This window comes from Amphiprion ocellaris, chromosome 5 (genome assembly GCF_022539595.1).
Source record: "Amphiprion ocellaris isolate individual 3 ecotype Okinawa chromosome 5, ASM2253959v1, whole genome shotgun sequence".
Taxonomy (NCBI): Eukaryota; Metazoa; Chordata; class Actinopteri; family Pomacentridae; genus Amphiprion; species Amphiprion ocellaris.
The window spans coordinates 31,166,460-31,193,533 of record NC_072770.1 but is presented as its reverse complement, the minus strand read 5'-3'; the positions used below and the strand labels follow the sequence as shown (position 1 = coordinate 31,193,533).

At 39.8% G+C, this 27,074-nt stretch overlaps 1 protein-coding gene across 1 annotated transcript in view; it reads left to right on the top strand.

Annotated features, from left to right (window-relative positions):
* The window catches only part of LOC111574166 (cadherin-22), a 179,693-nt gene extending 162,902 nt beyond the window's left edge, over positions 1-16,791 (top strand). Inside the window, exons 12-15 of the mRNA XM_055010933.1 lie at positions 4,648-4,765; positions 8,280-8,429; positions 8,777-8,878; positions 14,857-16,791. Coding sequence (XP_054866908.1) covers positions 4,648-4,765; positions 8,280-8,429; positions 8,777-8,878; positions 14,857-15,395 — 909 coding nt within the window. The 3' untranslated portion in view covers positions 15,396-16,791. The remainder of the gene's footprint in view (positions 1-4,647; positions 4,766-8,279; positions 8,430-8,776; positions 8,879-14,856) is intronic.
* Positions 16,792-27,074: the final 10,283 nt, after the last annotated feature.

Below are 27,074 nucleotides of genomic sequence, written 5' to 3'. Positions count from 1 at the left end.
ATAGAGAATGAAGTGATTTTGATGAGGCATAACTATTCTAAGTTTAGTTTTGGTTCAGTTTACAGACAAAGCTGCATGTCTCAGTAGTTCAAGGATCACCAAAAAGTTGAAAATTTAAAAACTTTTTTTCTGCTTTTATGGTTCAAGGCTCTGACAAATGCTGTCATTTTGACTTTTTTCATTAACATTCCCTTCAAAACCCATCAGCAGATTTTGGAGTTCATGGAGTTAAAATAGATATAATCAGTGGTATCTGAAACAGCATAGTATCACACAGCATTGTGGCAGATTTTATAAGCCTGTGTCCTCGAAATTCCAATTATATGCAAATACCAGGCATAAATAGCTTGAATATTACTTGTTTATGAGTAGTGTTTAAAGCGAAAGCAGTAGTACTAACCATGAAGGCACCAACCTAGTCTTTTTTTAAACCTCTACACTGTCGCAGTGAACTGTAGTCATGATATTCAAATTCAGAAAGCACCTTCACTTTTCTGGACACAACTTGGTGGTTAAAAGAAGGACAAAGCATCCTTAGATTACATTACACACATCTTGCCTTTCATCTTTTGCCGTTACAATACAATGTAGTGCCTAAGAATGCAATACATCATTAGTCTGCAAATGTACCCCATCACACTTTCTGAAACTACAGCAATTTGCAACGTGGGTATGAGTGTTTTTTTTAACCTCCTTTATAGGCACACAGGCAGCCATGTCTGGTTCATTTCTATGTATTGCTGTGTTTCGCGAGTGCAGTTTTTTTGCGCACTAAGAAAGCATGTGATTTACCCTGAAATCATGCCGTAGCATTTTGTAATTACAAAGTAAGCCATATTATCCCAAACAGCCTCCCTGAGCCGTGGGTATGACTAAGCCGGTTCTGTCTGTGATGCAGTGGCAATGCTGAGTAGTTGTTTATTGTGAAGGTACAATTGCGTCCCGGAAGTGTGCTTGACAGTAGCTTAGTCACAGTAATGCATTGTCACCATGCAGGCTCATAATTAATTGAGGATGTCTCACAGACCGGCAACGTGAGCTTAAAAAATAAAGCAGATGTCTGTATATGTGAGAAAGGTGCAGTGTATCTACACTGTTATTGTTTGAATAATCAATTTGCAGATGGATGATGAATGAAGGACACATTTTTCTGGAAAGGACGAGGATAACAGGGAGATGCTTTGGACAAGATAACTGTAAAGGACAAGGAATCAGAGGAAGAGGAAATCTCAGTGATGAATGGAGGGAGCAGGCTGAGGAGGTATACAGGTGGTGCAGAGAAGATAGACCCAAGATGGGTTCAGTCAAGTAAACAAAGCTGCGTTTAACATTTTCTGAGTATCCTGCACCTGAAAGAGGACACCGCTACTGTAACAGCTGAGTAATGGCTTGATATATTTCCCCTCGATCTTATCTGATATTGTGAGCTTTTGTGAGCAGACAAAGGAATTACAGCCACTGAACAACCTGCTTTAATCATTCTGAGAAATGCCTCACTTAATAGCAGTTCTGGGGGTTGTTTGTCATGTGTGTCTCAGCTGATTTTGAACAGTGCCTCCGAGCAGTTCACCTGTGTGTGTGTGTGTGTGTGTGTGTGTGTGTGTGTGTGTGTGTGTGTGTGTGTGTGTGTGTGTGTGTGTGTGTGTGTGTGTGTGTGTGTGTGTAGGTGTGTGTCTGTGTGTGTAGGTGTGTGGGTGGGTGGGTGTGTGCGTGTCTGAAACAGATATGAGAGGACTTCCTGCAAGATGAAACTTGTCTTCTCTAACAGCGAAAGGATAACTCTGTGGGAAGCAGTTTGCAGAAAATAACAAAATAAATAAATTAAATTACTTCCAAAGCTTAAATGATTTTGATAGTCTCCTTTCAAGGTTCTACAAAGATAACAAAAGCTGGCGGTCGACTTAAAAGAGATTGCCTGTCATTTTCTTTTCCTAGCCATTCACAGTTTATATTGCTATGTTTATATCCAAATATATTGCTTGTGTATTTTGTTTCTTTTAGCTTCTCAGTCCTCTTTTGTGTAATACAGTTTCTTTCTCATGCGACTCACTGACGAGTGTGGGTCATTTAAGTTGACTATAAAAGAATGTAGAATTGTTTAGAGGGAAGATCTTTTGCCAAGAGTGAAAGCCCCTAACAATAGACTAATGTGGAAAGCTGAGAGTGTTTGAAGTGGGAGTAATTCTGCGGATACTAGACGAGGCTAACAGGAGTGGGATGCTGAACAAATACCTCAGATATCAAACAGGCTTTAACAAAAAATATAGAAAAGCCAGATTCCATGAAGTCAGTGGCAGTGCTCAACTTCTTCTGTGAAAACAATGAATCAGTTATTGACAAAATGACATTTGCCATCTGTGTTGCACGTCTGCTGCCTAGTGTGATGGGGAGACAGCAGTAGATACTGTACGTCTATGCCACCGATCAGAGAGAAAACTGGAACACAAGCAAGTATTTAGTTTTCAAATATATTGTGATCGTTCTATAGCTGATTTAAAGGTACAGTTTTTAATCTTGGGAAATATGCTCGCTCGCTTTCTGGCAGAGAGTTAGACGAAAAGGTGGTCGCATGTAAGGTCCATGTAAGATATTTGAAGTTGACATGAGCAGCCACATAGCTTAACGTGTCACAAAGACTGCAAACAAAGGAAAACAGCTAGCCTGGCTTAGCCCAAAAGTGTCTAAATCCACCAGCAATCACCTAAAAAGCTCAGTAATTCCATGATTTAATCTCCTTTGCTCAGTTAGTTCAAAAATCTGGGCAGAAGCTCATCATTGGAATGATGATGTTACTTAACAATTTATTTTTGTACTGATTGAACAAAGAAATTGAGATCTGTGAATTAGTCAAGATTTAATCAGGCTAGCTCTTTACAGTCTTTATGTTAAGCTTAGCTAAGCTAGCCCGCTGGCTTTTGTCTAACATTGAACAGACAGATATGAAAATGCTGTCCATCTTCTTATCCGACTTTCCGTGTTGAAGTGTAGAACCGCGTTTTCTAAAATGACAAACTATTTCTTTAAAGTGTCAGAACCTAGTCAAAAGTTGTTAGGATACGATCATTTTTTGGTTTTGTAATGGTCATTTTTTGTTGAAATTACAGAGCAGTTCTGTAAAATGAATTACTGGGTGCTTTGTCAGGAGTTGATGTGTCGTGTTCATATTCCAAAATATTGCTGACTGACATACTAAGGAACCCGTTTCTGCCTTTGCATTCATTCATGCCAAGTATAGGTGTAACTATAGAATCACTGTTGCAGGTGTGCAGCATCAGCTCCTACAACAAAGACATGGCTGGAGAGAAAGTCAAATCTGTCTTCAAAAGTATTTTAAAAAGAATAGATCCATTATTTAACCAGGAAAAAAAATTAAAATGAAAGTATGCAAAATCTTGAGCTCTTCATAAAATATTAACCAGACAAAATATAAATCTGCTTTAGTCACAGAATAGAAATAGAATACCTTTACTCACCTTAAGGGCAGCAAGCTTTATTCAAAGCTGTGACTCATCAGAATGATTGAGGATTACGTAACTATATGATTTTAAGAACATGCATAGAATTTCACTTTTTAGTTTACAGACTATACATGATGACAATTTTAGGAAGTGAATTATATAAAATGTAGTGTGATACTACAGGAAGCTTACCTATACATAAAAACATCCATTATAAACCTGTTGTGTTACTGTCTAGAAATCTTTCGTCTTCTTAAAATCTTGGTTCTATCAATAATTATGACATTTTCACTGCTTTTTAACAAATCCTGCTTTTATTTTCCACCCAGTGTTGTTTGCAGGTTTTATTTTATGCAGCTACTCTAGACAAGTTCACATTTTTGGTTTTTGTGATGTAGTATGGGTATGCAGTACACAAAGGTGAAGGGAATGAAAATAATACAAACGTAGACGCATACGTTGTGTGCTGGCAGAGGAAACAGAACCAGCGGATGTGATGTGAAAATATCATTTAACAGCTTGTGGTTTGATGTAGCAGGATGAGAGGAGGATGAATTGTCACTGAGAGCCTCGTGTTAAGGTGAAAGGATCTCCAGGGGCTGTTTGATGTCTGCGCAGCTCACACTGAATCCTATCTCACCTTATTGTGTCCACACAGAGTTCTCAAAATTGGATCACAGTTGATTTTTATCTTTGAATGTGGATCACTATGATTGCATTAGATAGGAGGACTGCACCCCCCTCATAGTCTCCTTGCTTCTCTGTTCCTCTGCTTATTTCCATTTTGACTTTGCTCCTTCTTAGAGCAAATGTGGCAACCTCACACAGTGTCTCTGTCCTTTACTGTTCAAAAAAAAAAGATTTTTAGCGGGGCATTTTATGATAGTTTTGCATTTCTAACATTAAGGAATTTTCACACGGCTGTGTCAATGTTCTGGAGAAAGAAGTTTTTATCTCTTTGTGACTCTAACCCCTTTGAACTACTCTTTCATAGGAAACCTTCTCAGTCTGTTGCATCCAAGTACACTCACTCCACCTCACTCCCTCCCTCATGAGGCATTTGAAATGCAAAGTGCCTTTTATATTCATTCTCTTGTTCCCATTGAGCAGATCTGAGTCAAAAATCTAACCCCTGTTTCTTTTCTGTCTTGTTCCTTTCTTTTCTTCTGCTTTGCCTCTCTTTCTTCAGTTAATTCATACCATCAGTGTGGTAGACAGAGATGAGCCACAATCTGGGCATCGCTTCTACTTCACCCTGGCCCCTGAAGCCTCCAACAATCGACACTTCACCCTGTGGGATGTCAAAGGTGAGAGGGCAGAGATCATTCACTGGGGATGAAGAGGCATGTTTGAGTAGCTGAACTGATGTCATTATCAGCACGATTGGATTTTCAGTCTTTAATAGTAGAAGAAGGATATTATGAGATCAGTTGTATGGTTTGTTGTGAGTGGGTGTACACATTTTTATCATGCGTAAGTCCAGCACAGCTAAGCAAAACTGTCATATCTTCAAGATCACAATGAAGTCATGAAGATGATAGACTTTAGGCTGCTACCGACCTTTACGAAAATGCCCTGGAAGGTGAGAAATTGTTAAAGTGCATGAGGGAAATCCACAAATATTGACCTTAATCCAATGTCGACTTAATGTCAAAGACTGCAGCTCCAAAAAACTAATAAATAATTGTCTTTTTTAAGCTATCTCCATTTAGATTCAAGTTTTTAACATTGTTAACGTACATATTGAGGTTCAATATGCATGAGAGAAATATGCAATCAATTCCATGGCTAAGGATTTCTGCCTCAAAACAACATGTGTTCCAACAACAGTCTCAAAAACACAGATTCAGACAGTCAGGGCTTCATATGTAACAAACCTAAGGAACCAACCCTGTCAACTTGTGAGGTGGCGTTATCTGTATCACAATTCTTTAATATGCAAGACTAAGCTACGCCCATATTACTAAAAAAAACAAGCAGGGATACTTTGTTCAAGCATGCTACAAGAGGCAGGGTGTTGAGTTACAGCCAAAACATTTTAAAGCTTGATGGGGTTATTTTCATGGGAAAATTAAACTATTTCTAAATGTGTAATTTTGATGAACAGAGTTGAGCTTTTAAGGGTATAATTAATGCCGGGAGAGACTTTTACATCAGACTTTTCATAAAGTTCCCTTCCAGGATGTTTTGAAAATTACTTTTCACGTTTTCAAAGCGAAAGCAATATAGTGTGTTTTCTCTGTGATTAGGCATTTGCCTCAATCTTGCAGACGTTTGTTTATTGTTACTTTCGGATGAACACCACCTGTTCAGGTATATATTATTAGTGCACAGACACTGTCTGATTCCATGCACTTACAGACAACATTTTTTACAGCTTGTCTTGAGAAATTTGCTCGAGCTTTTTTTCTACAGTAATAGAATGTTGCATAAATGCTTCAACTTTATTTTTCAAGTGTCGTGAAAAATTATATTAAACCCAACATTTATATGTATCTGCAAAATGTAAGGAAATATTAAAATCACTGTGTTCCACGGTGATGGCTCTGCTTTGTCAGGAAGATGAGTTTTTTCATGCTTGTGTGTTTTTGCAAACACACCCGCAGATCCCTCGTTTAGAAACGTGTACCTAAGTAAATGTGACATCTGGCTAAATCAAGATTGATCTGACACCAGTAAAATGTCAGGGGAGCAGCCCGAGCCAGGGAAATGTCACCATGTGAAGGCAGCGAGGCCTGCTGCAGTCCTGCTCACATGCATGTGAAAGGAAAAAGCACATACCACAAACCTTGTGTACCGCGTGATAACACACTATATGCACACATGTGCATAGAAGGGTAGGAGGTAGGAAGGAGTCTGACAGATACGTCCCTCTGGCTCTTTCTTTCTCATCTTTGTACCATAATATGCACACATGCTTAAATTCACATGCTCCACCACAACATCATGCAGTCAATCAGTTTCTTCCGTTTTTCTGCCATTACCTCTGTGTTACTGTGGGCGTTAGCTGGCAGTGTGGAATGATGTATATGTGGGTGATTAGGGAGAATGATAAATAATCACAATATATATAGTCTGAAATTTAATGTTACACCTCCTTCCCCTACACGCACAAACTAACACACACATTTGTTGCAGTGAAAGGCAAACAACACACCACCCTGACTTTTTTTTTTTTTTTTAATCCTCCTACCCTTCTTTTTCCACTCTGGTGTCTCTTTTCATGGACACATTTGTCAACCTGTCACTTTCAATCTGTCACTTCTTCTTTTCCTCATCATGGCCTCACATTGCATTCTGTCTCCAAGCCTTGACACACAGTGATAAAAAGGCATTTTTTTTCCCCCACGTTGCTAAACTCTTTGAAGTCATTGCTGGCAGTCTGTAAAGCAGAACCTTATCTTACCAAATAAAGTTTGCTCCTACATGACAAACTGCCATCACGTTACCTGGGAGACGTCCCATATCGGAAATCTCATATAATACAAAGCGGAAGAGAGACAGAAGTGAACATTTAGGTTAACATTATTTATTCATTGTGAGATGTGTGTGTTACGCTAAAGGAAGGCACCATCTAGGAAGAGCCATACTTGTGTGAACATTACGCACAATACAATGCAACACACAGAGTTTAGAGGACTTGCTTTCAGGCTCATGCTGCTTTGTGTTCATTTGAATTTCCAAGTGAAGCATAAAACTAATGATATCATTTTCTGCTTTGAGATACAGTAAAGGTGACCGTGGGAGGCAGTTTCCATCAAACTTTATATATGGCCAAGTTTTTAAGTGTATTGGTTTTGATTCAAAGCCACATAAGATGACCGTATATACTGTATATATGTTTTTATATGTCTCGAGAGGATCTTTTTTTTTTTTCTGAAGCGTGCAACCGTGGAGGAGAATGTTGTGTAAAAGTCAAAAGGACAAACTCAAGGGTGTAACATTCCCGCACATAAACAGTAATATGAAAATTGTTGTACATGTGCCAAAGGATCTCTAGGGTGACATGGATAACAGTGATATATGTTCCAGGAGATGGATTATTTTCTATCCGCTATGCAAGTCTACCCACAGAGCTACTCTGACTCTATTTGTCAAAGCCTCGTCTTGTATTCTCTGTTACATTTATCCATGTCTCCGGCAGAGAGCTCATATATACATCGCCGAAGTTTAATTTCAGACAGTGCCTTTCACTCTCATTTTCTCTGCTACGTTTTGAAAAAAGAAAAAGGAAAAAAAGCACTAGCATAAATGTTAATGGCACAAAAATAGTTTGCTTCCCCGGTGAAATCATTTAACAACAAGTTAAGCCTGACAATCGTGACACCTTCTGTCTGAAGTCCTTGAACTATGCATTGTGGGAAATGATTTATTCTACTGGCTTTGTGTTGCAAGGACAGTGCTTCAAGCTTTATCAGTGTTGCTTGTGAACGCTTGAACACACCACAGTTTCTTAAAGAAATTATTTTCAGTGCAATCAATTGGTAAACATTTTAAATTATCAAGTGTAACTTTTGAGAACTATGATTTTTCCTGATGTTTTAGTAATGTCAACTTGGCCTGTATGATGAACCCTTCAAGTATTTCTGTTCTCTCAGTCTTGAAATCACAAGAGAGAGAAAAAAGCAGACAAATAACAATGACTCACTGGATGGACTTTCTTCGAATTTGCTATAGCCTGGTAAAAACACAAAGAGCAGACAGTAGTGAGCAGACAAAGCGACTCTGTTCTTCAGATATGAAGTCGCACGTGTTTAATTCTCTGCTTTACCGTGTCTCTCTGACCCCAACCCCGGAAACTAACTCACACCCTCCGCCCAGACAACACAGCTGGCATCCGGACCCAGCGAACAGGCTTCAACCGCCATGAGCAGAATGTGTACTTCCTGCCGATTCTCGTGGTTGACAGCGGGCCTCCCTCCCTGAGCTCCACAGGCACTCTGACCATCCACGTCTGTGGCTGCAACACGGGTGAGAGCTACTGTAGGAGCTGCACCATTACTAGCATTATCATTACTGTCACCTTCTGCTGCTGCACTGCTGAAAGGTCATCTACATGTGGTTGTTTTGGTCAGCAAGCAGTTCTTATCAGCTTAGGTTTGTGGAAAATTAAAAAGCACAAGGCCAAAAATCTGGAGACAAATGACCCACTATACAGCTTTTCAGCTTAATAAATAAATAAATAAATATATATATATATGCTTGATAAAACAGATTTTTAGTTCTTGCTAGAACAGTGCTTAGTCTCCGTCCACTGAATTGATTCAACACTGCTGTTAAATCTGTACAGTAATGCTCATTTTCCCTTCACAACACAGCGGGAGAAATCCAGTCCTGCAATGCCACAGCCTATGTGATGAGTGCGGCTCTCAGCCCGGGGGCGCTTATAGCACTACTGGTCTGCATGCTCATCCTCATAGGTAAGTAGATGTACGCTCTCATGTATGTATGTATGTGTGAATGGATGTATGAGGGATAAATGTATGGCTGTGTGATGGATGGCTAAAACATAATTTATTAGTGTTGTGTTTTCGGGGGTCATAGCTAAGTTCAACTCCTCCAGCAGGACCACCGGGAACATTCCCTTCAATGGTAGGATGCAAGAGTGAAAAGCTACGTCTGACGGCTGCACCGAAAGACACAACTCTTCTGCACATAAAATCACGCAACCAAGCATGTGTCTTTTAATGGATTGACCACTTTTAGAAGTTATCCATATTTCAGGAACAAAATTGCACATACAGCGGTAGAAAAAAAAGCTAAGACGAATGACATTAAAAGTAGATACATTTTTCATGTTTCTCTCGTGTTCTTATTGGACATTTTGTTGCTTCATTTTATGAGCAGAAAGCTTTTGTTTAAACGGGAGCACAGATGATGCCTGGTTTTATGAATGATATCAAGCCACTTTGATCTGTGGAACACCGGCGGAGATGGAGTGAATGGGAGTGAAGTGGTGGTGGGTTAGGAGGGGTTAGGGAGAGCAAACAGGCAAAAGAGCTGCCTCAGCACTTGTATCCCTCTGGTACAGCAGGCTTTAAATAGACGAGGCTTTCCAGACATTCTTAGATTTTTATAGACAGATACAGACCCATGTACACGCGCCAACGTACACAAGCATGCACACATTCACCCTCTTAGAGACCAGAGATGTTTGATATTGACATATTTGAAATTTTTATGAGTTAGCTTCTCGCTCTCCCTCCACTGTACATCTTAGCGTCCCACTCCTCAGTGACAGCGAGAAACGACGGCGCTGTCACGGTGTTTTGTCTCCCCCGCTCATGCCTCTGCACGTTTTACGTCACGCAGGCAGGGGATGATGGATGAGGTGACACTACGCTGCTTTAACTGTGACTAACGTTGCTATCTGTTTCTTTTAAGAGCTTTTCTAATGAGAGTTGTTAAAACTCTGTCTCCATTAACCAAACCATCTACTGCAGTGAACTTCAAAAGCAGAGCATCATTTATTCATCGTGGTTTTAAAAGCCTCAACAAAAATGTTATGTACAAATCTGAGGCAACCTCTGCCAGCTATAAAAAACAAATCTGTGTTTACAGTAGATGGTTTTGGTTTTCTGGGCTTCATGGCACCACCTCGCAAGCTGGAGATGAAAACAATTTTTTGACCCTTAAACTAGAAAAAAGCTGTTCAGAAAAAAAGAGATTTCTTGTACGTAGACATTTTCCATGACAGCCTCAGTGGAATAAAATCGACATTTTGCATAGTTTTTTTTTTTTTAATGTTTCCTGTGATAAAGAAGTGATGCCCTGCTGGTTCCAGTGTCCATTGTCTCCTGTTTTTGTTGAGTCCGTGCCACCCTGTTTGAGTGGGTGTTACAAAATGGACTCAACATCACAATCAAAGCACTGTGAGGGACAGGCACAGCTGGAGCACCTACCTTCTGCTATAGCCAACATGTGGACAATGAAATCTCAAAGCAGCGGGACTTGGGTTCATGGGGATGAGCAGTGTTTTCACATCTATCATGTGGTGTGAATAACAACACGAAAGTGAGGCCTGTGACAGCAATCTTATCGTCTCGACCGCACGGTGCCCAGCTCTTTCCTCATTCCCTCTTTTACTTACTGTGTCACATATGCACACGCTCAAATTGCTCGTGCACGCATCGCCACGCTCAGAGAAATCACTCCACACCTTTTAACTTGCAGTCCATTCTCTTATTATTTTCTCCTCACACACACAGTGACCACCTAACCAGCCATCCAGCTCCCTCTCTCTCTCCAGAGGCTGGACCACCTATTACATCAATTGCTGGATGATGAGAAAAATGAAAACAAATTTCTGCCTAATTACTTTACAAACAAACAGTCCCTCCATCAGTTCATTTATAGGCCTGATGTGATGAATCCATTCCAGTGTGTCGCAGCATCTGCATGCATCCATTCCAATTACCTCCCATCTGCTTGTGATGAACTCCCGCGTGAGGGCATCCAGTGCCGCCCAAGGGTAAATTAACCGTCTTGTCAGGAACGCTTATTGCAACATCTGTACGCGTGGGGACTGGCTTTGTATGTATAGGAGTCAGTTATACACAGATACATATGCTTCCTGCAACGGTAAATTGTGTACACGGTGTTGTATTAACATTTCCTAAGGCTTGATAATATTCTAGTTCAACAAGTTACATTTCAAGGATCTGCGTACCTAAAAGGTAGTGACATTAAGAAGTCAGACATACATTATGTGATTATCTTTGCTTTACAATACCACATAATGCCAGTCTTAAGCAGGATTTTCTAAAGAAGTGGCTAATACGCACGTATGAGGGAGTTCATAACATCACGTTTTCTGCTTCCTATTACTCTTCTGATTAGTGTGAATTCAGAGTAATTGTCTTGGTGCTTCTTAAGTATGCATGGCAGTGTGTGCCACAGTTTACCACAAACTATGACTTTTTCTTCAACCCCATGGCAATTAATTTGCCCCATTCAAGGAGGAGAAGAATAAACACAAAGGCGGCAGACAACGCATCCCCAATGGAGCCCAGCAAACAATACAAGAGGAGAACAACTGTATATTATCAGTCAGAGATACTACATCCCCATTCAAGACCAGCAAGGCTTTTCAATCTGGCACGGCTCTTTAGGCAAAGGATTCAAGAAGTTGTTTTTAAGCCATTTAAGCCAAATGAAGACAATTACCAGGAGCAGCAACAAGTAATTTATACAGATACCATCGGCATATAATTCTGATGTGTTTTTGTTTTGCCCTTTGCTTTGGAGAAAGAAATGAGTTGGAGGATGAAACGAAACCTGACTTCCAAGGTCACTATGAAAGAGTGCATTTGTCCATAGGCTTTTTTTTAATGCATGCTAATATATGTGCTTTAACGTGTGTGAATTTCTTGTACGCAGCATAAAACTCCTGACATCGATCTAGTTCGACTGTGAAACAATGTAGCCGTATCTCATTTTCACTGGGTATGGATGGGTGTCTTGGTAGGTTTGGAGCATCAAACAATCTGTGCGATCCCAGACAGCACAGGACCCATTATAATTGACAGTCTTTTTATCACCCCGGGCTTGTAGGCATTTGTTTTAGGCAGGAGGCTATCTGTTCCACAAGATGCATGGTGTCTACTGGTTAATGATCTATCTAAATGTCCTTTCACTGGCATCTCTTTAGAGTAGTTGCTCATTGTGCCTGCTAAAAGGAAGAAAAAAGGATTCTGGTTGTGTTAATACAGTCAGTATAGGGCCATGGTAAAAAAAAAAATAATAATAATAATAAATCCCCCCTACCAAATCAAAGTTCAATAACTAAATACCAAAACTGTCAACTTGAACAACTAGAAGTCTTACCACCAGTGATCAGTATTTTTCAGAATTTATGAGGATTATTTTAAGGCCATTAGTAACTGTTTCAAAAAGTACATGTCGTCTAACTTTTAACAAGTTCTGATGATATTGTTAAATCAGAGAGCAGGAATGTACATCTTCTTTACAGGAAAGTAAACAAATAAACTGTGTCTCATTTCACTGTATTTGCAAGAAGCAGCCTGCAATTTACAGCATACGATAATTTGTTTTTGCCCTAATTTTCATTTATTTTTTGACAATGCCTGACTTACTGTACAAGCCTTATATGGATCCATTTGTATAGAAGTTGGAAATTTTACTGTAATTTGTAAGTGACCATCACTTTTGAAGTCAGCACATCTCTTTGTAAGCGGTGCTTGTAAATAACTGAAGGGAGCCAAGCCTCTGATCAATACCAAGTATTGGAAAATCACTGAAAACAAGAATTATTATTATTATTATTATTGTTATTTTTAATAACCACAACATGAAGGCATGGGATGATGAGTGTAAAAATGGTTCATCCAGCTAGACAGACACTGGTTTGATAATCATCAGGCACCCTGTAATGCTGTTAAACTCTAGTTGCACAAGTAGATGTTTTTTTTATTGTTATTGCTCTGCCAAGGAATGTGGCAGAGTTCTGTCACAATTGCCGTACGTTTGTATGTTTGTCCGTCTGTCTCTCTGTCTGTCTGTCTGTTAACAACATTACTCAAAAATGGACTAACTGATTTGGATGAAATTTTCAGGGAAGGTCAGAAATGACGCAAGGACCAAGTGAATAGATTTTGGCAGTGATGCAGCTTATAGTCTGGATCCACGGATTTGTTAAAGATTTCTGTATCATTGCAACATAGTGGCACGGCGTCACTGTAGCTATGACAGCAAGTGAAGTGCTGACAATCACATGATTGCAATCCTACTACAAATCCACCGTTGCGGACTTATCGAGACTTATCCGTCGGAAATGATACAAGGAACAATTGATTAAATTGTGTGGGTGTTTCCGAGACCGATCAATTCCCGCCACCCACAACATATTTAGATCACGCGATTCGGTATCCGTACATAGCGTACACATGCATAACACACGCCTGTGCTCAGTGCAAGGTCATTTTGTTTGTGGGTACATCTATATTAAATAGCCACATTCTATAGTACTGTGATGTCTGCCACAAATTTTTCCAAGATTTCAGCCCTGGGAAATGATACAGTTGGCCAGCCTCGGCGGAGTGCTTTTCTTGTTGTTGTTGTGATGGCATTTACTCTTTTTATATTTATATATAGTAAATTAATGTCTACACAGTCTTAGTGACTGCAACATTATGATAAAATCATTCTCAATAAAATCACTCTCATTTGGTTAACATGTACTGTTTACAATGTACTATACATGAATCTCTCCACACATTCTTATTAATTAGGTAATCAAAAAATGGCTAGATTGTTGTTTAGCCATCGACTAAAAATGGAATTGTGGGCCTTCTTTCTCACTGTCCCAGTGTACATAATTCATTAATAACTGGTTGTAATATGTTTTTATGATCACTGAAAATGACATTTGAAGATATTGAAAATCTAGTGGAAGTGTCAAGGGGAACAGTGGAGCCCTGAGGAGGGGTGATGAAGTCAGGGAGTGGGTGTCTGAGCTAAGTGAGATTCGTCTAATCACAAATGTAGGCAGTAATTAAAATAACTAAGCTGAAATTAAAGCCCCATTGATTTATCTGTGGATACGGCCTTTGTTTTCCTCTCGTCTCATTAGTCTATAACATGATCCATCTCAATTATTTTCTCCTTTTTAATCCAGTCTAAATTTTCCCAAAGCAGTTCTATCTCTTTCTCGGTGGTTGCCTCGAGTTTTAAGTTGAAGAATCACAAAGTCTTACTTTCACTCGACTTGGATGAGTATTGATATACAGATTGGCTTCCATTAGGCCTTTTGAATCATATTTCTGGGCAAGGCAATCAGGATTGTGAAAAATCAATGCTCATGCATTTGAAATGTAAAACTTGATAATATATTGTCTTCCCCTGTTGTGCCTTTGCCCTGAGAGGCGAAATCAAAGTTACAGTGGGTGTAGTTTGGAACTTTATCATCAAAGTACTTGCAAATCCATCACGTATGGTACACGGTTGACACATACATTTAGAATAATTATCTTCTTTGGTACATTTGTTTTATTTGCTGATAAATGCCTTGGATCCAGGTTTGGTGTGTCATTTCTCTTAACAAAATGGAGAAGAATTCAGTTTTGGCACACAAGCTCTTTAAACTAAGCCTGACAACTCCTAATTCTTGTCTACTGTGCCTTGAATGTGAAAGTCACAGCCTTCAAAACACTTGCTGAAATGACAGTTTCGAAAATCCTTTTACAATTCAGGTTAATCTGACAAATTCATATTCAACCTGTATATCATGTTGTGCTAAAACATGAGGATGCAACCCGTGCCAGTAGATTTTCTGTATAAACCTGTTCAGTTAACCTGTACTGTATATGTTTGAATATTACTGTGAAATCACAGCTGCGACCTTTTTCTCTCTGTCTTGCTCTGTTCCCTTCTCTATCAGTTCTTGTCTTGCTGATCCTAACCCTGAAACGCCACAGGAAGGGCCAGAGGATGGCAGAGGACGAGGAGGACATGAGGGATAACGTCATCAAGTACAACGACGAGGGCGGAGGGGAGCAGGACACTCAGGCGTATGACATGAGCGCTTTGAGAAACCTCTATGACTTCCCAGAGGCCAAGAGCTGTGACTCTGGCCCAGACATCCGCTCCCTGCCACAGTGGATACAAGCTGGCCGGGTGGGTGGCGGTGCAGAGGGAGCGGCGGCGGCGGCGGCGGCAGCAACAGACTTCTCCCTTTTCAAAGGCTACATCCGAAAGAAGGTGGAGCAGGCCGACGCTGACCTGTCGGTGCCGCCATATGACTCCTTCCAGACATATGCCTTTGAAGGCACCAGTTCACCCGCACTTTCACTCAGCTCCATCCACACGCTGTCCACCACCTCGGAGCAGGATTTCTCCTACCTCAGCGACTGGGGACCACGCTTCAGGCAACTGGCAGGCTACTATGCTCCAGGAAACCCTGAGGAGGAAGGGTCCTAGCACAGCTTCTCCTCTGTAGAGAGACATTTAAACTCCACCTCCTTCCTCCTCCTTCTTCTTTCTCTGTCTCCTCTTCTCGCCCTCTGGCACCCTTCTGAGATCAGAGCCAGCACTGTGTACTCAGTAAAGACAGAGTATCACCTCTTTATCTCTTTATGAAAATTCCCGGCCTCAGACTTTTGAACTCCTTTGAGAAAATGCTGTGTTTTGTTTTAATACACTTGTTTGTTTTCTGTGAGTTTTCAGACTTCAGCCTGAAAGCTCTAGTGATGATATTAGTAAAAACGGGAGAGAATGGGGGGGAAAGTATCCAAAACTGCCATTTAGACGTGCTGAGGGAAAATGTGTTTCTCTCCCAGATGAGAACTTTATTTTAGGCTATGAGACTGATTTGAGAGCATCAGCGTGATATAGGTAGGCTTAAACCATGCCAAGGCAAAGTGTCTGACAAACGTATTTATTTAAGAAGGAAATATTTATCTATTTATTTGTTTTTATGTATTTATTTATTTATTTACACCACAACTGCTTCGGTAACTGCAGTGAAGAACTCTGCTGCTGACGTGCTAAAGGAGAAGTCAGGGGAGCGGAACATTGCAAAAGGGATGAGGAACGACACGGAAGAAAGAAAGACGGACTTCAGCGACAGAGGACACACAATACCGGTGCAGAGGTGACACAAGAATCATCTAAAAAGTACCTTCTGGAAAATATTTTTATTTATTTTCTATGACCACTTTTGTAAAATAACCAACTTAAGACAGATATATGGGAAGCAAAGGCAGATAGAAAGGCAGGGGGGAACAATTGGAATGAAAGAACTGCAGAAGAAAAGAGCTTCCAGTTCAGTCAGAACGGCTGAGACTGACACACTTTTTGCTGTATTTTAGTGATTTCTAAAAAAAGGGGGGCTCTTGGAGGTCACAAACCGATGACAATTGTGTGTTAACAGTTTCTTTTCTTATCTTCTCCACAGCCATTTATAAGGCAATAAGGCACAAACCGCAACAGTGATTTAAGACTAAACAAAAATGACTGTTTCATGGAATTGGCTGGGGGCCAGCTGTGTCCCACAGGGAGCCAATCTTCATTCCAGATGTGTGTACAATATGTTCAATTCATTTTATATCCTGTTTGATTTTCCTTTTGATATTTGATTTCTTTTTGGGGAGGGAGGAAGGGAGAACTAGTAACAACAGAATGGTTGTGTCTAATCAATAGGGAGTGGATAATGGGGTAACATGTGATGAATGGACTGGTCACATCCACCTGATATCCACAACCTATTCAGTGTTGACCTTAACTTGCAAATGTATGGAAAATTTCAAAAAAAAAAAAAAATGAAGATGATGAAGTTGAAGACAAATAAATATTTAAATTTTTTGGTAAAAACCTACATCTCGCTGTGTGAAATAAACTAAATTTTTTGATGAATTGCTGTGTAAATGAGATCACAGAGATAGAGCAAATACAGCGTCCGTGTTACTAATTATTGTTTGCCACTTGTTAGCTGAAGATGTCTCCTGAATTATGAATAATTGTGGAGCAAGCTTTTGTTTACACCAGGGGTAGATTCAGAGAACAGACGTGGACAGGAACAAACAGACCATATGACAGGCCACCGCCAAACAAAGACTCTCCTCTCAGCGTGTCTCCCTCCCGGCTGTCTTCTGCCAAACTACTGTAATTGTCGTAGTCACCAGAGGATTCTGAGGCACATGAAGTTGCTTTCATCTTTATGATCTGCTGCTAAAACGGCCAGTCAGACAGTGGCTGGGATTCACATTCAACTGCTTTCATAACTGCATTTTGAAAGTAATAGGTCTACTGTAGCGACTGATAGTTTGCCACTGAATTGTGTTTCAAACATAAATTATCCATCACTGCTAGACAAAAAGAAGCTTTATCCAGATTTTCTCTTCTGTTGCGGAGCTGAAGTGGAAGCAACTTGAAAAGAAATCCAAAGTACTGCAGCTGTCACACTTTGTTTTGTGTTTTTTTTTTTTTTTTTTAAAAAGCACAGGAGTGATGCCACAATTAGCGGCACAGCTTGACTTAATGGTGCTGCGTGGTTAGTATGGTTACAAATCTGCAGTATTTCCGTTATTTATTTGAATCACTATCTGAAAACTGTATAATTAACAAAGGACATGTAGATAGAGTAGAAAAATGTGGAGTGTAATGAGGTCAAAGAAAAAACAACTCAATTTGATTCCACAATTTGAGTTCTATCCATCATATCCAGTTTATATCAATATGCAACATCATCTACTGTAGCATTTGAAACTACCCTACATCAGCATATGTATTTATTTGTGTAGCTTTGCCAAGGAGTGGTTTGGTCATCCATTATTAATCATAGCTCTTAGTCTAACAGGATTTTCAAACTGACAAGCAGATCTCATGTTCTGGATGGATATGCACAAATGTAGGTCAGCACGAGTGCCACAGCCACAGTCATACACAATTATGTGCCTCTAAAGAAACTCTGTACAGAATAGTATTGTCTGCTTAGCCACAGGTCATGTGACTATTGCTGTGAAAGCTGAGGTTAAAGAGTAAGTACATATTCCGTGCGAGAAAGCACCCTTGGTCACTTTTATACATCAGTACTTTCCCTGCAAATGAGCTTTTCATTCACATTCCATCACTGTCAGAAAATGTCACTCTTTAGTGATGACCTGCACATGCGAACATATGAATCTGTTGTCATAAATCAGAACATTTCCCCCCAACTCCAAGGGCACCACGAGGCCATCATTAGTTATGCAGATAGACGTTTGGTGATTGACAGTTCTCCAGGGGAATAGCTGCGTGCACATTAAAAATCCTCTTCTCTTCTCTCTGTACTTGGCTGGGTAATGACAATTGATTAAACATGGGGGGGGGATATGAATGTGAGCTGCAGAAAATATCAATCTTATATAGCCTAATAGCTGAATAGCATTAGTTATTTAGTTTTCAGACACACTGAAAACAAAGCTTTCACCTTCAGCAGAGTAACAACAAATCCATTTAGCTGAAACCCACTGCATAAGCAAACCTGACTTAAACGGCAACACAAATGCAGCACTGTGACAAGCTGAAGCAATAAAGTGAGATGACTATTATAGTGAGATGGCCATTGACTCTTTACAAAAACTGCACTCAGAGAATTGCATGGAGTGTGTTTTATTTACAAAATGACACTTCTTCCATGCCCAGACAAGCATTTCATTCAAAGCTCGGATAATGAACGTGATTTTTTTTGTTCTTGTTGTTTTTGTGACGGCACATTACCTGGGCTTGCAAAGATTATTTGATCTATTTTACACAAAATTAAATCAAAAACAACGATACCTTTTATTTGTATAGTACATTCAAAACTCAGATGAAATGAAATTGCCTTGTGAGATAAAGCATAAAATCACAAAGTAAGGCGAGATAGGATTTATAATAAAGCAGTATAAAAGCATCAAATCGCAACATGCAACCTTTTTCCAAATGACTTATCCTGTTAAGGTTGCAGAGCGGTGGGAGCCTTTCCCAGCATGCACTGGGAGTGAGGTAGGCTGCTCTGTGGGCAGCTCCCTGGTTTGTCACTGTGCTAACACACGCATAAACACAGACAAACCAATAAGCAGGTGATAAATCCTTCTACTGACCTGCATGGCCTTGGACTGAGGGAGGAAACCCAAGCAGAAATGTGAATAACTCCACAGAAGAAGAAAAAAGCAGCAGTAAAGTCAAAGAACACCTTGCCACGTTGAGCCAACACTGACACCATCAAATAAAAACACATCTACAAGGACATTCTCTCAGATGTTGAGATGATATTGATTGTGCTATTGCCTGAGGTCCTCAGGCAGATTGCTCCAAATCACAGAAGTCCTGGTGGAAAAAGTCCAGTTACCCCTTCTTTTAATTCTAAATGTTGGAACAGCCAAAAGGACCCTGCTGGATCTGAGGTCGTGCACCGGTTCATAGAAGGATAAAATATGTACAGCATAGCCAACGGCCAGAGCAAACCAAACTCCAAAGGCTCCCTCCAGTATTTATTTATTTATTTATTTTACCTTGTTAACTTGGTCATATGCTGTATTTTTTTTTTATATGCTGGGAAACATATTGCTAAAGAAATAAGGAGTCAATTTTATGGCTAAGCATTTTCACCTTGAAGTTGCAGCAATTAGATTAGTCCACATAATCTAAACAAAGATAAAATGGCTTAAAAAACCTCCAACATAGAAGTAATGCAGCTACCGCTGGCCTGAGTAGGAATCAACAGCTTCATGCAGGTTTATTTTGCTTGCTGTTTTCTTCATTCTGTAAACATAGGACTGAGTGTCACACGTTATGCAATGGATTAGAGCAAATTTTTTGACCCTACAGACTTTGTACACGAGTGTCCTCCATCCTTTCTATTTAAGAACTGTCCTTGAGGTCTGGTTCAAGCGAGTGTCTTGCCAGTGTCAAAAGAGCCCTCGATGTACATGTATTACATGCTGAGGTCAGAGTTTCAGAGGCTTTAGAAGAAACTTTCACTGAGGTGTAGCACTGCCCTCCCTGGCTCATAATAGGGAATTCTAATAAAGAATATCTGCTTAGCTTTCGGGGAGGGCTGGTGATGGTCACACACATGCACTAAATATTAAAATATTTGGCTGCAAGACTAAAATATGCATCAATCTCATATAATGTTGACACCTCTTTTGTGGAGTTAAACAATGAGAATAAATGCAGACAAAAAAAAAAGAAGAAACTTTCTTTTCAAGATGGTGCATTGGAATGATGTGTATGTTTAGCCTCAGTAAGTGGTTGATATAGAGGGAGCAGGGGGACTTTCTTCATTTGTTAGTGTCAATTACTCAGGTTTATGATAAAGCCTCCACAACCCTCTTTCCCTGCAGCAACTATCCAAGGTATCTAAAAGTTTTTGTTTTATCTTAAAACATTCCTAGAGGTTTCATCATTTAAGTATAGCTTCTTTCTTCTCGCTGTGTTGTCGTGGTGCACAAGTGCACATAAATACCCTGCGCTGTGCCAGGTGTTGGTAGTTTGGATCTTACCAAGTCGGATTAGAGGGCGGGATGAGGAGGTGTTTTCTCTTTTTTCTTTAATTTTAGATATTTTTTTCTTCCCTCTCCACCCTCAAGAAATTTGTTTCTAAATGTAGTGATGCTGATTAATTCTGTGGTTGCAGTTTAAATGAAAAGCATAATTCAGCCACCTCTTTAGCGGTTTGTCTGGCCTCACCCTTGTTAAGTTCTAGGTGGTTTTGCGGTACTTAAAGCTGCTGTATCTTTTGTGGGGGTTTTCGTCCGTGGGCTGAAGGAAACATCTGTGATTTCTTTGTTCCTTCAGCACAGTGAAGAAAGCAAAGTGAAAACACAGAGCTCAGAATCAGCTTTCTGGACTGCTGTCATATCGCTGTTGCTTTTAACTTCCTGACTCCACATCATTATTAAAGGCTTTTAAAATCTTTGCCCAAGTTATATGTAAATATATCACGACTTTGTACACACTTAAATTTAGTGATGAGACACTAAACTTTTGGTATCAATAGGAGCAGATTTATGGCCCTCAAGGTATCAGTTGGTCGTTACCTACCAACAAACAATCTTCTTCAAAGATATTGTTTAAGAATTCGATTCTACTAAAAGCTGTTCTTCCTGTTAGTGGGAGTTAATTTAAAGTGTGTATACCTGATTAAGGAGTCAGTGGTGACTCCTCTATAACTCATTGCACATTGGCAGGGTAGCAGATAATTGATTTGACACTGTCTCTGTGTTAATACATTTGAGTGTGCCTCTACAGCATCTCTGTCACTTTACATAAAGGAGGACATCTCACGAAGGCCGCACTATGCAGTGTGGAGAACATCAGTGCTGTGTGGTCTGTTAACATGTGGCTTGTGCAGGTGCTGTGGATTATTTTACAGTTTTAGATTCATGAGGGGAAAAAAGTATAAAATGAATTAATTCTTGAAATCACAGTCTATAAAAAATCAGGGCTTAAAATAAAAATTAAAAAATGTACAATAATGGAGAATATTCTCTCTTCTTTTTACTGTAAGCCACAATTGCTAAATTTAAAAAAATGTGTCAGAATTCCTGTCACACTGCAGTGATATAGCGATTAAAATTAGTTTCTTTAGCATTACCATCCTAAAACTATTTCTCAATTCTGAAGGCCTTTTCTGCTGCAAAGTTTTCTGTCAATTTTAGGTTCGACTTAGTCATTCATACAAAGATGTTGTTTTTTGTGCAGTCTTATAACAGACTAGTAATCCTTTCCTTCGTTAATTCCACTCTGCATAAAACCACTCCTCTCTAAGTTCACGAACTACAAATAGTCAAGGATGCCAGAAGTGCTATTCTAGTCTTATCTGAAACGGTAGGTGGTTGTTTGGTACTATTAGCAGATTTGTTACTTCTGCATCACCCACTGTGCCTATTTTCTAAAGTGAGGATTGTGGTAATTTTCTCCTTCTTTGTGAATAAGATTGAGAGAGTCTGAGCCATTGTCATCTCTTCACTCTTCCTTTCCCACATCCTCTGCATTTCATGGTCAGCAGCCTTGGAGATTTTTTTTCATTTTTCTCTTCTTTTCGTTTCTCACTCTTAGATCTAAAGCTCAGGCTCAGCTCAGGCCTTTTGGAGATGGAGAACGGTTATTCCAGCTTTTATTTCATTAAATCTACTTAACTGCTATAATTATATAATAACATCTCTATTACAAAATCTTCTCTTAAGTTTACTTTTAAGCTCCTGACAAGGCCTGTAGAGGTTTTATGTTCCTAAATGCCTGACCTCTTCACTTTGATTCCCCATCAGATTTAGAATACAATTCAAGATTTAGTGTTTACTGTGTTATTGTACATGCTAAAGATCAGTAACTTGATCAATTTCACTCAAAAAAAAAACAAAACAATGGATCTTCATGACAATAATGAAGTTTCACTCTTTTTCTATCTCTATTCTGGCAAACCAGCACATACAGAAGACTAACTACCAGTTACACAGTTGTTTACACAGTTTAAAGGTGGCTGGATCCACTGTTATATCTTTGTAGATGCCCTTCAGGCCTTATTGCTGTGGCCTTACTTTCTTTCAGGCTCAACCAGAGCTGTTAGATGATACCTCCCCCTAAGAACATCACTACACCTGAGCTGACATCAACCATCAACACATCTACTATAAATGTTTTCAGAAAAGAAAAAAAAGGATCTCGTCACATCACAATAGCCCCCTAGAGGCACCTGTCTTTAAAAATATAATGAAATAAAATGCCACATTGAAAAAAAACTGATGACAGTCATGTTTGATGTCATCATATGCCTTACAACAAAAAGCTATTTTTGTTTGCCCTTCAAGCCCCATGCAGCAGGGTCCTGCAGACTCTGATCCAGTGCCTACAACACAGGGTGCATACTAATATTATTTAATCCAGCCATTTAACCACCACCTTGCAAAGGCTTATCCAAGGAGACATACAGAAAAGACCCATACTTACCTGTCAAAAGTTGTCTTATGAAACATGTAGCACTTCATCAGTAATGTTCACATGTAAGATTTATTGATAAATTAATGGGTGTCCAGGCAGTTGATCTCTCTATCAGGAGGAGTTTCAAGTATGAGCTTCTTTCCCCACAGGGAGGTAGACCGAGTCTCTTATGCCACCAGCCATATTGTATTAGCCTCTATGTAATAGTAGGAAGACACAGATGGAGTATATATCACTGCATGCAGAGGTGTTCTCCCACTATCCTCTCCCATTTCTTGTCCCGGTTGGATCAATTGTCCTCTATATAGAGATCGTAATTCAGCTCAGGGTTGACAAAGTACCAAACTCGTCAAGGGCAACGGTGGAGCTGTCCCATTGTGTTTCTCAAAATCTGTCTTAGATGCCGGTGCTTTTTGTCAAATTGCTCTGTAAATCATCTTGTTTTTTGTTGTTTTGGATCCAGTTTTTGAAGTATGATTTATTTTTATGCGTGAATACCAAATGTGTTTTTATGCCCTCCCTTTTGATTGACTATTCAAACGTTTATAGTGGCCCTACAGACAAGAACCACCACACAACAATGACCAATCACTTCAATTGGCATTTGATATACAATAACAATGGAAGATAAACCCCTGTAAATGGCAGCTAAACAATGATAAAAAGGCGTGTAATGCCAGTTTGATATGCTCGCCAGCACTTTGTTTTCACACTTGTGCTAAAATTGGCCATAAAATGGCATTTGGCACAACAGATGCTGGGATGATAAAGAGAAACTAATGCACAGGGTGTGTGATCCACTTTTGTGTCTCACATGAATGAGCATAGCCCTATCAAAACTTTGCCATGACTTTGTAAATAGAAATGCCATTAATGCTGTTATGGTTCATTGCTATTCATGAGCAGAAGATGTTATAAGGTCATCTCAATAAAAGGGCCTGAGTCCCCGAAGAGGCTACTTCAACAATGGACTTAAGCGAGCGGTCTGCCTTAGCCTCACTCTTTGATTAGAATCACGTGTGCCTGCATTAATAAGAGACAATCTAATCTCGGCATGGTCATTCCTGTGACTGAACAATAGACACGTCCTTTAATTAGAAAAGGAAGAGATCCTCTTTAATGAAAAATAAAAAAAATAGCAATATATTAGAAGGCTGCACAAGGTTAGAACACTACCTCATCACTGGTTAGCTGCTGCCTTTCTGTGAGTATTTTTACATTACCCCCGTGTAAGAGTGTTTTTCCACACAGTGCAAAAACATTTAAATTGTCTGTGAATGTGGTTGTCTGTATAAACTGTTAGCCCTGTCATTGACTGGTGACCTGCCTACACTCAAAGCACAGGGTTGAGGAGAACTGGATCTTTCTGGAATAGAGAGGCACATGGTTGGTGAATTCACAGAGCCCTACCTTCTCACAGCGCAGACTCCAAAGCCCTCCGATTTGCTGATATTTTAGAAATTACGGCTATTTACTCTTTTGCTGTTACATGGTCATCGTAATACTGTTTTCGTGTCTGGACAGAAGATATGGAGCAATCTTCAGCTTACTTATACTTAACTCCTTGCCTTACAACTAGTATTACAAAATTTCTACATGTTAGATCTGGGGTTTATAATCTAAACCAAACAATAGAAAAAGTTATGGATTTACAGGGCAATGTGTTTTAACACTGTGTCTCTCTCTGTGTAGAATCAGACAAAGAAGCATCTTGTATGTAGAAATGGCTTAGTTCTTCACCTGAAAGCAAATTATATCTTTCACAACGTCGAACTATTGGGTAATATTAGGATTTGTAACGTTTTCTTTATGCATGACAGTTCAAATGTGTCTCAACACCTCATGCTGTGAGGAGCAAAATTATGAACCGAATTACTGAATACCTCATTTATTTATTGCCATGAGATGAATCAAATTAAAAATACTGAGTGTACAAACACTGGAATTAGTTCAAATTATCACCATGTGAGATGTTAGCACTCAGCAGGCTGTGAAAAAGCCAAGGTTTCCCAGAATAAAAACAAGACCTCTGAGTCCAATGCGAACGATGCTCCAGGGCAGGGGCAATATTTGATTGTAATAATTTCTTGCAAGCCAGTTAAAAGTGGGTGGAAAAGTGAAAGGAAATGTCAAACAAAATAGCTTGTTCTGAAACACACTGAATGACTCAGAGGATCCCAGAGGACTTGATCTTTGCATTGCCCATGTGCTCCTCACCCATCATGTAATCTGGCTCCCAACATATTATTTATCAGCCTGGGAGGAAGTTCACATGCACTTTAAGAAGTTTTAGAAGTTCCACCTTCAGAGTGGGACCTTCGACCATGGGATGTTATTAGAAAGGCTGAAATTAGAAAACAATAGTAGGAAAAGTGCACAAGCTTTTATTTTCTTCATGCTTTGTTTCCGGACTCAGCTGGAATAAGGAGATGTCAAAGAATTTGTGTTTTCCTTCATTTATTTTAGTGATAAATATTTATTTTTCGAGATAAAAATGACACAAGATTTTCAGGGTTTCCACAGAAAAATAAATATGTGTTTCAGTGTGTGCCTGCATGTAGGCATGGAGCTGGCATTGCCACTTCAAATAGTGTGTTATGCTATAAGGAAATTTTTAGTTCACACCTCCTCTCTGCGCTCCTCTGACATTTCAGCTATGAAGAGAGGAAGCAGACATGAAGACTTAGCCTTCATACATTATTAACTGCACGGCTGCAGAGAGGAGAGGCCATGGTGGAGAGAGACTGCAGCTGGTCTCCCTATCAGTCGTCTGAGATCCTTTCATGTTGACTTTCACTGACTTAAGTTGAAGTGGATTTCGCTATAGACAAAAAAAAAAAACAAAAAAACAAATGCTCCATGTTTAGGGTCTGATCCATGAAGAAAATTGATCAGAAATCCTCTGATCTGACAAGAGTGTATCAGCAGACTGTACAATACAAAACCTGGTGGCAGCTGGGATACATGTCTCGATGCACTGAGTCCTTCTCGCATTATCTGTGTATTTACTGTATGCCATTATTGCATTGAATTCTCTTTGTGTCCCTCTGTGTCTCTTCTCCGAGTGTCCCTGGTCCCAGAGCTTGATGTTCCTGATTTGTGGTTGCTGTCCGTCCCACCAACTGGCTTAGTCTTCATCATGTCCACTGTGGGATGCTGCTGCTGTTTTATCTCCAGCCTACTGCTTCCAGCTGCCCATTTCCACCAATCAACTCTGCATCATCGCCCTTTGCCAGTTGATATGCTCATCTACACACTGTTTGCGTCTTACCACCAGCTATATATGTAGTTTATTTAATGCCAGAGCCTACACCATGACAGTAAACTTATGAATCAGTTTCAATGTTGGCTTGTACTTTGTATGTATCATCTATGTTACTCTTATCTTGCATGTAACACAATTAGCCATTTTCGACCAAAAAGAACCAGGTGCTATTTCGGTGCTAGTTCAGTGGTGGTGCTTATCTGATTCAAATCTCGTGCCTCCTAAGAACCGGTTTGCTTTTCCATTGGCGAGGAGCCAAGTTAGAGCCACGTCATTGCCTCACCATAAAATGTCGTACGTTACTGCATGTGTAGCCATTCAGTGTTCGCACATCGTAACCATGCAAGTTCTGTTCCTGACTTTGCAAGCCTACATTGCGCTCCAAACTGTTAGTAGCTACCTGTCTTCATCGTGGTCACAGACAACGGTGACTACATTTGAGAAGAAAGGTAATTCTCAGAGATGTTTTGAGTCTTAACAGTGAACATGTTAGTGTTAGCTTGGCTACTTAGCTTCAGCTACGTTTGCATCCATTACATAGCAGTAAAACAAACACAATGAGTTGATGATAATATCTGTGTTTATCTTTATAGATGATCTTATGTGAGGCAGAGGTCACAGCTGTTGCCTGGGCACATCCGCGACCACTCTACTGGCGTCCATATTTACCAGTTTTCAAAACACTAACACTAAACATTACTACTACTACTACTACTACTACTCGCTCAGTTGTTTAAAAGTGGTAGTTCTGTGTTTCCGCCGTTGATCCCCGTAACCCCATCCCCAGCCCGGGACGCTCTCGGTTATTAACTCTGGCCCTGCAAGCAGTTGGTGCCTAAAAAGCACCAGGTTTTGGAGCCTGGAGCCAGTGCTTAGTTGGTGGAAACACAAAGAACTGGTGCTAAATCAGGTAGTAGCTCCGAACTAGC